The sequence below is a fragment of the Ovis canadensis genome, chromosome 5 (genome assembly GCF_042477335.2).
Source record: "Ovis canadensis isolate MfBH-ARS-UI-01 breed Bighorn chromosome 5, ARS-UI_OviCan_v2, whole genome shotgun sequence".
NCBI lineage: Eukaryota > Metazoa > Chordata > Mammalia > Artiodactyla > Bovidae > Ovis > Ovis canadensis.
Window position 1 is genome coordinate 72,812,209 of NC_091249.1, and position 14,011 is coordinate 72,826,219.

At 38.5% G+C, this 14,011-nt stretch overlaps 1 protein-coding gene across 7 annotated transcripts in view; it reads right to left on the bottom strand.

Annotated features, from left to right (window-relative positions):
• The window catches only part of HTR4 (5-hydroxytryptamine receptor 4), a 248,757-nt gene that overhangs the window by 170,646 nt on the left and 64,100 nt on the right, over positions 1–14,011 (bottom strand). For all 7 annotated transcript variants that reach the window (XM_069592379.1, XM_069592375.1, XM_069592376.1 and 4 more), the window contains one exon: positions 7,653–7,725. In XM_069592379.1, coding sequence (XP_069448480.1) covers positions 7,653–7,678 — 26 coding nt within the window. In that variant the 5' untranslated portion in view covers positions 7,679–7,725. The remainder of the gene's footprint in view (positions 1–7,652; positions 7,726–14,011) is intronic.

The following is a 14,011-nucleotide window of genomic DNA, read 5'->3' on the forward strand; positions in this document are numbered from 1 at the left end:
TTCTGACTGCTAGAAACCATAGCAAAAAGGAGGGAAATGCTACCATTTACACGAGTCATCATTCCTGTATGATGCTGTTTTGGTTGCTAATGAGAAACATTACTGAGAAAGTACAACAGTTATTCTTTAGAGGAGAAACAGAGTCTTAAACCAAGGTGTTCTTACTCAGTAGAGGCAGTGCGCCAGCAAGGTATACTGGAGCAGGGAGATGAGTCAAGGCTGGGAAGAGGCCACAGCTGAAAGAGCAGACCTGTGGCTACCCAAGGGGCCGGGAGAGGAAGAGCGCGGGACAAACTGAGAAAGTAGCACAGAAACGTGTACATTGCCATATGTGAAATTAGATAGCCAGTGCAAATTTGCTGTATAATGCAGAAAGCTCAAATCTGGTGCTCTGTGACAACCTAGAGGTCTGAATGGGGTGGGAGGTAGGAGAGAGGTTCAAGATGGAGAGGACATATGTATACCTATAGCTGATTCATGGTGATGTATGCCAACACAACATTGTAAAGCGATTATCCTCCAATTAAAAATAAATAAAATTTTTAAAATATCCTTGGGTATATAATATATTTGAAGGGAAAACAATAGGAAAATGATTCAAGGTAAGCTTTAAGTATTCTGAACTATAGGACTTTGTCAAAGACAAATTACAGCTGTAGAATAATCTGTACACGATAAACCTCAACAATACAGAATTTAAATGATTAGAAAGAAGCCAAGAGAGGAAGTTAGATAGAAGGTGGAATGGAACCACATATATGAATATGCTACTTTCCAATTAATCTATATTTTGTGCTCAGAAAAGAGTATTTAAAGTCAATAAATCAAGTCATAGAGATGAAAGTGTATATTTAAGGATATAAAGGTAAACACTGAGGAAAATAATATATTCAATTAAAATTAGATAATTTTGAAGGGCAGAGGGAAAGGAGGAAGAACCAAATACTGAAAATTTTCATTATCATTCAAATTAAGGAATAAATAAGTAACAAATAAGACGATTGTGTTAGACAATACAATTAAGAGAGCAACCAATAGAATAAAAAATAAAAACCATCACAAAAAATGCAAAATCTATTTAAGATAAAAAAAATTTATTTAAGATAAAAAACCTGAAAAATAAAACAAAAAGAATCAAGATTAAAAAATAAATTTTCTCTCCATTCAATGTCTGAGGTCTTTATCTTGAGAAATCTTCAGAGAAAATTTGTGAATATTTGAACTTTTCTGCTCTTACTTAACTGCTGCCTGAACCCTATACTTTGTAGAATCAGAAACTGTTAGAAAAAAAATTCTTGGAAAGCAGAAACTGTTTATGTGCAATAAACAGCAGGAAGAAAAGGATACAGACCTGGGTCACCTTTAGGACTCACACATGAGCTGAGGAGAGACACATGTCAGTGGGAAGAATCTAGCAGTTAAAACAAAAAGCATAGGTTAAAAAGCTTCCAGTCTTTAGAATATAAAAATCTCCAGTTATAGTCAATTACTATCCATGTTGTACAACAGATACCTTCTATTTTAGTTGCTAATAAAGGGCTATACAACTTGGCGGGAAAAAGCATGGGTTATGTCTGAAGTCAGGCAGTAACTATTTCGGAGCCACATTAAGCAGCCACAGCAGCTCGGAGGTGAGCACAGGGCTTAGGGACTGCCAGGTTCACCGCCCAAACGCAGGCCAGGGATATCCTCAAGGAGAATCTGCTGAAAAGTCACCAAAGCTACTCTTTCCATTTGCCTTTCTTCAGTTCAGTTCAGTTCAGTTCAGTCATTCAGTCGTGTCCGACTCTTTGCGACCCCATGAACCGCAGCACGCCAGGCCTCCCTGTCCATCACCAACTCCCGGAGTTCACCCAAACTCATGTCCATCGAGTCAGTGATGCCATCCAGCCATCTCATCCTCTGTCGTCCCCTTCTCCTCCTGCCCCCAATCCCTCCCAGCATCAGAGTCTTTTCCAATGAGTCACCTCTTTGCATGAGGTGGCCAAAGTACTGGAGTTTCAGCTTTAGCATCATTCCTTCCAAAGAACACCCAGGACTGATCTCCAATGATGTTGTCTTACAGAGCCCCAACAAGAAGCAAAGAGACCAAAAACTGACATCAGGTGTGTGTCAGATTGTCTGGGAAGAGATGGCTGCAAGGTTTGAGACACTACTTATCAAAGGTTAGGACTCATCAGGAACTTGCCCCTCCAAGCAGGGCCTGATTCACTGCTGGCTTTTCATCCTGAGTCAATCCATCCTACATCAACTGCTCTCTGCAATGAAAGCTCTTAAGGGAAAAATGCTTGTAATGCTTCTCCTGTGTCTAAAATCCAGACCTAGTATTTCTTTCTTCTTTTTTTTTTCTTTTTTTTTTTGGTGTTCAGTCATCCAGTTGTGTCACATTTGGCAACCCCATGGACAGCAGCACGCCAGGCCTCCCTGTCTCTCACTATCTCCCAGAGTTTACCCAGGTTCATGTTCATTGCATCAATGATGCTGTCCAGCCATATCATCCTCTGATGGCCTCTTCTTCTTCTGCTTTCAATCTTTCCCAGCATCAGGGACTTCTCTAATGAGTCATCTGTTCACATCAGATGACCAGAATACTGCAGCTTCAGCTTCAGTCCTTCCAGTGAATATTCAGAGTTGGTCTCCTTTAATATTGACTGATCTCCTTGCTGTCCAAGGGGCTTTCAGAAGTATTCTCCAGCACCACAGTTAGAAGGCATCAATTCTTTGGCATCTGTCTTCTTTATGGTCCAGCTCTCAGAACTGTACATGACCACTGGGAAGACCATAACCTTGACTATACGGACCTTTGTCAGCAAACTAATGTCTCTGCTTTTCAGCACACTGTCTAGGTTTGCCATCGCTTTCCTGCCAAAAAGCAATTGTCTTCCGATTTCACGGCTGCAGTCACCATCAGCAGTGATATTGGAGTCCAAGAAGAGGAAATCTGTCACTACTTCCAATTTTTTCCCTTCTATTTGCCATGCAGTAATGGGGGAGGATGCCATGATCTTAATTTTTTAAATCTTTAGTCTTAAACTGGCTCTTTCACTCTCCTCCTTCACCCTCATCAAGAGGCTCTTTAGCTCCTCTTAGCTTTCTGCCATTAGAGTGGTATCATCCATATATCTGAGGTTGTTGATGTTTTCTCCTATCTATCTTGATTCCAGCTTGTACCTCATAGTTAGTTGACAGCAAATACAGCTCATTGCATATAGCTCACTATTCAGGTCCTCTTGTCATTTTACTAAGCTCTATTTGTGTAACAGTCTTCTAGCTTGAGATCTTTAAGAACAGGCACTTAGGTTAACTCTTCCTGGCACATCATTTAGGTGCTTAACTAATTATATTAAACTAATGAAGGAACCCTTACATATTTTTTTTACCCATGGAGCAATTTACTTATAAATAACAGATAAATCCAACTGCAACAAAACAAATGGAGTTTGACTTTAACATATTTTGGCTACCAAGCCTCAATTCCCCCTTCCTAAAAAGCACCAATTTCTTCAAAGGATTTAACTTTCCTCCATTGCATGCCATCTTCCTGAGTGATACCTACCTCCCATTATGAATGCTCAACAACAAATTGTCACATGACTTGGCCTGGTCAATCAGACATCTGATTCTGATTCTTGAACAGCATATATTGATAGAGCAAATAGTTGGACATCATCCATGATGCAGAAATGTACTGATCACTTCTTCCTATGGTTGGCCATTGTTCCACGTCTTACCTCTACTAGAATTCTCAAAGTTCTTTTTATTCGCAAGCCAAGACCCCCAGCATTTTCACCTTAATTCTTTGAACCTATATATTGTAGCTTCCCCAAAATTGCCTTTGAATATATTAGCAAGTTAGTTTCTGATGCTTACAGTCCATAACAGTAGATATACAATAGCAAAGATCAAAATGAAATAAGAAACTCAATTAAATGAAACCAAACAAACCAAAAATCAGATGTTCAGTATGGCCTGACAAAATACTTGAATGCTAGACATTTTTATTTAGCCCTAAGTGTCATCCTAGGACCTCTCTGTTCCTTGATATCTGGGAAAAACTGGATGGAGTCTCTCAATTCTATATCCCATAGTAATCTTTCTCTCAGATTTCTGAAATTTCCCCAAGCATTTATATTCTTCTCCCATCCTGTGCTTTTTAGGGTGTTCATTCTCACAATTCATTCTCTCTTCCAAACTACATTTACCAAAACAGGAATGTCAGCCATCTCACCAACTTACACACACACACACACACACACACACACACACACTCATATAAAATATCTGTAGTATAGTAGGAGGCAATGTGATTTTATTACCTTAAGCAGGTTACTTAACCCCTTTGTACCTTAGTCACCACACATTGTAAAATGGAAGATTGTTTTAAAAATTAAACGAGATAATACATGTTAAGTTTATAGCTTATGATGACCTCATACATAGTAAATATTCAACACTGATTTCCTAGCCAAGCTAGAAAATTCTGCTATAGAACTCAGTGCTGGGAGAGGTCAGCACACACATCATGAATTTTAAACAAAAATATATATATTTGCAACCTAACTCCTCTCAACATTTTACAGCCACCACACAACTAGATACTTCACCTTTTGCTAAGCAGAATCCAGACTGTCCTTCTTCTTGGAATTTACTTTTTCCCTACCTCTCCCTCCTCTGGCTACTCATTTTCCTGTCTTCAGAGCAACTTAAAAAATTCCTCTCCTGTGCCAGGAACCCAGGCCCTTTGGCTTTCACTCTATATGGACACTTTACCAAGTGAAGACATTTCCTTACCAAAGTAAGAATTTCTGGTTTCTATTCTTCAAATAACAAAATTTATTCTATCTAGTTATACCTAGAATATGGGCTTTTGGACCCTAGTTGTCCTGATAGTACCCATGTGGATTTTTCCACATTTATTTACTAATGAATAGTTTAAACGTACATAATATTCTTTTCCAGCTTTATTGAGATATAATTGACTTATAGCACTGTATAAGTTTAAGGTATATAGCATATTGAGCTGACTTACATATATCATGAAATGAATACCACAATAAGTTTAGTGAAATCCACCATCGCATATGGGCTTCCCTGTGGCTCAGATGATTAAGAACCCACCTGCAATGTGTGAGACCTGAGTTCAGTCTCTGAGTTGGGAAGATCCCCTGGAGAAGGGAACAGCTACCCGCTCCAGTATTCTGGCCTGGAGAATTTCATGGACTGTACAGTCCATGGGGTCACAAAGAGCTGGACACAACTGAGTGACTTTCACTTTCACCATCTCATATAGATAAAAATTAAAGAAATAGAAAAAAATACTTTTCTTTGCCATGAAAGTTCTTAGGATTTACTCTCAATAAGAATGAAGGCAGTTAAAAGATGCTCACCCCCAATTACAGGATAAGCTTAACTACAACATGATAAATATAATTAACACAGTTGTATAAAACTTTTCTTTAAGTAAAACTTACTTTTAAATTTTAAGTAAATGTATTTTAGAAGAAAATTCTATTTCACTACTACCAGTGGCAAAATAGTATTAAGTTTAAATGTTAGTATCTCAGTCATGTCAGACTTATTGTGACCCCATGGACTGTAGCCCGCCAGGCTCCTTTGTCCATAGACTTTCCTAGGCAAGAATACTGGAGTGAGTAGCCATTCTCTTCTCCAGGGGATCCTCCCAGTTCAGGGATGGCAGATTCTTTACTGTCTGAGCCACCATTACTTGCCACTATAAGATTACCTTAAAATACTTACTTTAAAATAAAACAGATGTTCATGTGTCACCTAAAATCATCATGCATTACTAGTGATCCATACATCACAATTTGGTAAATAAATGTCCTTTCATGGACACCAAGAGTGTGGGCTGGGAAGGAAATGGGTGGAAAGTCTGTTGTATTTGCATATTACTAATACTGTGGGTAGGGAGGGGGAGTGGGTAAGGGTGAGTATATATTGATGGGATCAGTTTAGAAATCAGACAAAGAGGATGGTCCAGAGACAAGATTCTGAGGACTGATACCATCTTGTATCCTGCATTACAGTTCTACAGCACCCAAGAGAAAGGCTAATGTTAATTTAATTGAATTGTATTCTGCTATTAGAATTCAAGGCCACTATAAATAAACGTTGAAAAACTAGAAATGTCAGAGATCATGCTATCTGAATTACCCAGAAAGAAGTACATTTTAACCAACTGATCCACTTTAATACAGTGTCTGAAACTTAAAACAATTTGACATTGCTCACTTTGGCCTTTTAATTAATAAAAGTAAAATGGAAACTCTTTAGATTCCATTATGCTTTCTCTGTTCAAATAATGTCCCAAACTTATAGAGGGAAATTAAACGTGGCACTAGCCTAAAAATCTGTGCTAAAGTTCTAAGACTCTGCATCAAGTCAGTATGTCAGGTAAATAACAAAACCCATGATGCTTCCATTGGGAGTGTAAAATGCTTTATTGCTGAATATAGAGTCTCTGTGCACACCTAAGTGCACTAGAGCATCACCCTACTTGAAATATAAGTAGCACAATGACTGGCTGATCAATAACTCCTATTAGGTACCCATCAGGCATCAGGGATTATTCATGAGACCTATTCGACCCTTAAGGAACCCCTGGATTAGGACGACAGTATATCTTTGCAACTCCAGTCACATTACATTAGAGTTTCTGTCAAGATGTTTGACAGCTTCATTTTGTCACAGGGTTCTCCTACATCAAACACAGAGGCACAGTGGCCCTGATCTATACCTGAAATGTGCTTTCCTACAGATCTCAAATGAAAGAAAAACTGCTCCTGTGCTTGCACCAAGAGTGTTTTTTTTTTTTTTTGAGGATGTCTTCCAGTTATTGATATCAATGATATCTTCAACCTCAAATGCCAATTCATAACATTTAAATCTTATTGAATCATTTTTTCACATTATTTGGTTGTACTGAATAAAACGCAGCAAGCCTTTAAGAAAAAAATTTCCCTAGGAGCCATCCTATTATTTGATCTCCAAGAGTTGCAGGAAATTATAGGAAAAGAAAACAAAAATAATTTAGCTTTATGTAACTATACCATGCAACCATTATGTCATACAGTAAAATGACCTGGTTGATAAAAGAACTAGCAAACTAGCACTTGTCACAAAAAGCTATTTAAGTATGAATCTAAAGTTTAGATACACACATAAATATTCTTAAGGTATTTTTACCCCCATTTAAATAGATTTTCTTCCTTCCTGTTACAGAGATGAATATTTTCATGCAACAGCATCTCCTGTAACACTAACTGTTAGCATAGGCATCTGGAATCATTTCAGTTCAGTTCAGTCGCCCAGTCATGTCCAACTCTTTGCGACCCCATGAATCGCAGCACGCCAGGCCTCCCTATCCATCACCAACTCCTGGAGTTCACTCAGATTCACGTCCATCGAGTCAGTGATGCCATCTAGCCAGCTATATTATACTTACCCTTTAAGCGTAAATGAAATTTAAAAATTAATAAACAGTACCACATTCATGATTATATTGATATATGAAATGTTGAAGAAAATACACATTTATTAACTTTGTAACTCTACCCAAACAGATTTTTCAGAAGTCTTAGAGTTCAAATAACCACAATTTATAGCATAACATATATAAAAATGCAACATACCTCACATTAGCATCAAGTTCGTCCATTACAGGAAATAGGCATGGGTGAGTTGGATATCAGCGCCCACTGGGTACTATAACGGGGAAATAATAAAAAGGGGGTTAGACAAGAAGGCAATGTAGAAAAATAAAAGTCATTAAGGGAAAAACTGCCAAATAATAATTGCTTCCTAATAATTAAGACTTTTGTACAGTATTGGAAAAGTAATAAACAATATTACATTAAAAAGTAATTGGCATTCTGAGATATGGCATAGATGAGTGCTGCATCAAAGAAACTCACAAAGGAGTTTCTTTGCATTTGATTAATCTCCTAGAGATTAGAACATAAAGGCATTTCTTTCTACTCCATGTTTACTTATTATTTTTTGCTCTTCCCAGAAACATAGCTTATTTATATGATCTGCATTAGGACACCAGCTGGTAAAAACTTAGAACACTGTCTAAGATGGTCAGCCATCTTGTTTCCTATGAGAATTTTTCAGGTTGTTATTTTAAAAACCCTTTTTGAGGGTGGATAATCATATCTCTTTGAGACTCTATAATAGTAAACTCTTGAGAACCCTCTTCCTAGGGGAAAAAAAAATAGGTGTGCATACACACACATACACCTTTTCTGGGGAGCCCACAATTCCTTGAGGCCTTTCCATGAACCCCAGGCTAAGGACTCACAATCGAAGAGGAGGTCAACTTTCAAACTACTGATAGTTCCTCTAGCACAGACCTTTAGAAGACCTTACACTCTTTAATGGACAGACACTCACTGATCTCCACCAAGCCAGTTCTCTGATCTGGCTGTGTAGTTTTGGTTCACAGAAAAATTCCTGTATTTCTCACCACATTTATTTCAAAACATGGTGAATCAGAGAACATAGGGGCAGAGGTCAGTCTGTTTCTTTTGAGGTTACCCTAAGCAAGACCCTTTTTCTTCTAACGACATCATCTATTCAATACTTCTCAATAAACAGAAAGGATGGGAAGAGATGATTGCTGGGTTTACTTCTAGCTCTGATATTCTATAATTCCATCTGCTGGCTTTCTAGTAAAATTTTACAGGGAAGAAACTGTAAATCTGTTTATGTACATAACAGAACCATGAAACTCAGCCTGAGCCCTGGGATTCCTTGGTCAGCATGAACCAAACATATATGCCTGGTAGCCAGGAAAAAACTGGCAGGCCACCAGAGCTGGAAAGGACATAGATTTCTGTGTGTGTTCTGTGTGTGTTTGTATTCTTTGAAACCTGTAAGATTAACGTGTGCACCCATGTGCATTTGTGCATCTGTGACAGGTGTGAGGAAGGCTGAGCCTACAGGGCTCAATACCCTCCTCTGACCTCAAGCAAAACACCTCTGTCTACCTCTATCTCCTTTACATTCTGAATCTGGAATAGAATAATCTTTTATTTGAAATACATAAGTACAAAGCCCTAACTACTGAAGTGGTGGGATTCCATCCTTTCTATAAGTCTATCTGGAATCATCCCTGAAGTGAAATGATGTGTGTGCATATCTCTTTTTTTTCTAGGCAAATCATCAAGGGTTTACTAGATTGCCAAAGGGATATGCTTACCCACTTCAAAGAAAGAAAGAAAGTGAAGTCACTCAGTCATGTCCAGCTCTTTGCGATCCCATGGACTATAACCCATCAGGCTCCTCCGTCCGTGGGGTTCTCCAGGCAACAATACTGGAGTGGATTGCCATTTCCTTCTCCAGGGGATCTTCCCAACCCAGGGATTTAATCCAGGTCTCCCACATTGCACGCAGCTGCTTTTATCATCTGAGCCACCAGGGATAAGCCACCCACTTCAAAAAGAGCTTAAAAAACTGAAAATACTCATATTATTTTAATCATAATAATACAGTAACCTATTTATAGTAGTTAGTCCTAATGCAGATCATATAAATAACTTATGTCTTTGAAGATCAAAATATAACAGTTTACCATTCATCCGCATGTCTTAAAATACAGTCTATTTGCTAAAGATTCTCAAAGTTACAGCTTCATCCTAGGCTCTTCCCAGACTTGTATCACCTACCTGACATCTCAACTTGGATGATTAAAAAAGCATTTCAAACTAAACTAATTTCCCACTCCAGCACAATAACTTGCTCCTCCCCTAGCATCCTCTATCACAGTAAATGACTCCACCATTTATCCAGTTACACTTTTTTTTTCACACCCTACAATCAAACTATTAGCAAACTCCCTCCTATACTTTGAAAATGATTCCTCAATCTGACTTTTTCTTTCATTACCTCCAAAACCACACCTGGTCCAAGCCACCATCTCCTTTTCCACCTGGTGTCCTAACCAGTCTCCTAACTTTCGTAACTGGTCTCCTGCTGGCTCCACCATCATCTCTTCTCCCCACAGTAGCATTTTTGAAATGGAAGTCAGATCATTTCTTGCCTATATAAAATACTAGTGGCTTTCTGTCACACTTAGAATAAAGTTTAAACCCCTTATCACTTTGGATTTTGCTTAATAGGTAAAATTCAAACTGATCACACGGATCACAACTTTGTCTAACTCAATGAAACCATGAACCATACAGATAGGGCCACTCAAGATGGATGGATCATGGTGGCGAGTTCTGGTAAAATGTGGTCCACTGGAAAAGAGAATGGCAAACCACTTCAGCATTCTTGCCTTGAGAACCCCATGAACAGTATGAAAAGGCAAAAAGATATGACACTGAAAGATGAACTCCCCAGGTCGGTAGGTGCCCAATATGCTACTGGAGAACAACGGAGAAAAACTCCAGAAGGAATGAAGAGGCTGAGCCAAAGCGGAAATAACTCCCAGTGGTGGATGTGTCTGGTGGTAAAAGTAATGTCTGATGCTGTAAAGAACAATATTGCATAGGAACCTGAAATGTTAGCTCCATAAAACAAGGTAAATTGGAAGTGGTCAAACAGGAAATGGTAAGAATAAACATCGACATTTTAGGTATCTGTGAACTAAAATGGACTGGAATGGGCAAATTTAATTCAGATGACCATTATATCTACTACTGTGGGAAAGAATCCCTTAGAAGAAATGGAGAAGCCCTCATAGTCAACAAAAGAGTCCAAGAAATGCAATACTTGGGTGCAGTCTCAAAAGCGACAGAATGATCTCTATCCGTTTCCAAGGCAAATCATTCAATATCACAGTAATCCAAGTCTACGTCCTAAACCACTAATGCTGAAGAAACTGAAGTTGAACAGTTCTATGAAGACCTACAAGACCTTCTAGAACTAACATCAAAAAAAGATGTCATTTTTATCATAGGGGACTGGAATGCAAAAGTAGGAAGTCAAGAGATAACCAGAGTAAGTTTGACCCCGGAATAAAAATGAAGCAGGGCAAAGGTTAACAGAGTTTTGCCAAGAGAATGCACTGGTCATAGAAAACACCTTCATCCAAAAACATAAGAGATGACCCCTACACATGGACATCACCAGGTGGTCAATACCAAAATCAGATTGATTATATTTTTTGCAGTTGAAGAAGCACTATACTGTCAGGAAAAACAAGACCAGGAGCTGACTGTGGCTCAGGTCATAAACTCTGTATTGCAAAATTCAGACTTACATTGAATAAAGTAGGGAAAACCATGAGGCCATTAAGGTAAGGTCTAATCCCTTATGATTATATACTGGAAGTGACAGATTCAAGGGATTAGATCTGATAGAATGGCTGAAGAACTATGGATAGAGGCTCGTGATATTGGATAGGAGGCAGTGATCAAAACTATCTCCAAGAAAAAGAAATGTAAAAAGGTAAAATGGCCATCTGAGGAGGCCTTACAAATAGCTGAGAAAAGACAGAAAACAACAAAATTCTGTAAAACAATTACCCTTCAATTTAAAAATGAATAAATTTCTAAAAAATTTTTAAAAAGAAGAGAAGTAAAGGGCAAAGGAGAAAAGGATTGTTATACCCATGTGAATGCAGAGTTCCAAAGAATAGCAAAGAAAGACTTCCTAAGTGAACAATGCAAAGAAATAGAGGAAAACAATAGAATAGAAAGACTAGAGATCTCTTCAAGAAAATTAGAGATATCAAGGGAACATTTCATGCAAAGATGGGCACAATAAAGGACAGAAATGGTATGGACCTAATAGAAACAAAAGATATTAAGAAAATGTGGCAAGAATACACAGAAGAACTACACAAAAAAGATCTTAATGACCCAGATAAACATGATGGTGTGATCGATCACTCGCCTAGAGCCAGACATCTAGGAGTGTGAAGTCACGTGGGCCTTAGGAAGCATCACTATGAACAAAGCTAGTGGAGGTGATAGAATTCCAGCTGAGCTATTTCAAATCCTAAAAGATGATGCTGTGAAAGTGCTGCACTCAATAGGCCAGCAAATTTGGAAAACTCAGCATTGGCTGCAAGACTAGAAAAGATCCGTTTTCATTCCAATCCCAAAGAAGAGCAATGCCAAAGAGTGTTCAAACTACTGCACAATTGCACTCATTTCACATGCTAGCAAAGTAATGCTCAAAATTCTCCAAGCCCAGGCTTCAACAATATGTGAACTGAGAACTTCCAGACATTCAATCTGGATTTAGAAAAGGCAGAGAAACCAGAGATTAAATTGCCAATGTGTGTCAGATCATAGAAAAAGCAAGATAATTCCAGAAAAACAGCTACTTCTGCCTCATTGACTATGCTAAAGCCTTTGACTATGTGGATCACAACAAACAGTGGAAAATTCTTAGAGATGAGAATACCTTACCTGCCTCCTGTAAAATCTGTATGCTGGTCAAGAAGCAACAGTTAGAACCAGACATGAAACAACAGACTGGTTCCAAATCGGGAAAGGAGTACATCAAGGCTGTATATTGTCACCCTGCTTATTTAACTTATACGCAGAGTACATCATGCAAAATGCTGGGCTGGATGAAGCACAAGCTGGAATTAAGACTGCTGGGAGAAATATCCACAACCTCAGATATGCAGATGATACCATCCTTATGGCAGAAAGCAAAGAGGAATTAAAGGGCCTCGTGACGAAGGTGAAAGAGGAGAGTGAAAAAGCTGCCTTAAAACTCAACATTCAGAAAACTAAGATCAGGGCATCCAGTCCCATCACTTCATGGCAAATAGATGGGGAAACAATGGAAACAATGAGATGCTTTATTTTGGGGGGCTCCCAGATCATTGCAGATGGTGACTGCAGCCATGAAATTCAAAGACACTTGCTCCTTACAAGAAAAGCTATGACCAACCTAGACAGCATATTAAAAAGCAGAGATATTACTTTGCCAACAAAGTCCATATAGTCATAAGTATGACTTTTCCAGTAGTCATATATGGAGGTGAGAGTTGGACCATAAAGAAGGCTGAACACGAAAGAATTGATGCTTTTGAACTGTGGTGGTGTTGAAGACTCTTGACAATCCTTTAGACTGCAAGGAGATCAAACCAGTCGATCTTAAAGGAGATCAGTCCGGAATATTCATTGGAAGGACTGATGCTGAAGCTGAAGCTCCAATACTTTGGTGAATTGATGTGAAGAGTTGACTCATTAGCAAAGACCTGATGCTGGGAAAGATTGAAGGCAGGAGGAGAAGGGGACAATAGAGGATGAGATAGTTGAATGGTATCACCGACTCAATGGACATGAGTTTGAACATGCTCCAGGAGATGGTGAAGGACAGGGAAAGCCTAGTGTGCTACAGTCTATGGAGTCACAAAGAGCTGGACATGACTGAGTGGCTGAACAACAACAACTTTATCACAATCTGATCCCAGCTCCTCTCCAATGCCCCATCCACTCACTGCCTTTGTACTCGCTGGTTTTGCTTTTTTCATTGACCATCAATGTAGGCTCTCACCTCAGGGCCTTTTCACTTGTTTCCTCTCCCTGGAATACTACCATGTAGATCACTTCATTACTTCCTTAGGGACACAGCCCAAATGCCACTTTGCTGATGACTTAAATAAAATTTCAGGCCTCATTTTCTGAAAATTTCTGTAATCCACTCTATTTTTTTCTTCTTAGTACATACATTATATATACTCCTTTGCTTCTTTATTAGTGATCTATCTCTCTGACTAGAATGTAAGTTTCAAGAGGGCATAGTTATATCTTGATCACTATTATAACATCAGTGCCTATAAAAATGCCTAACATACTGTATCCCCTTCATAGATATTTCTTGAGTCAACTGAGTAGTTAATTTGTTTTGCAAATGAGGAAAGTGAAGTTTGAGAGTTTGTGACTTTCCCTCTGGGAGGTAGTATATGAACCACTCCAGAATAAATATAATTTTTAGAAATATCAAAAATCAGTTCATCTTATTTATTTACTCTTTAGTATTAACAAGTGCCAAATACTGTCCTTTTCCTTCTCCTCCA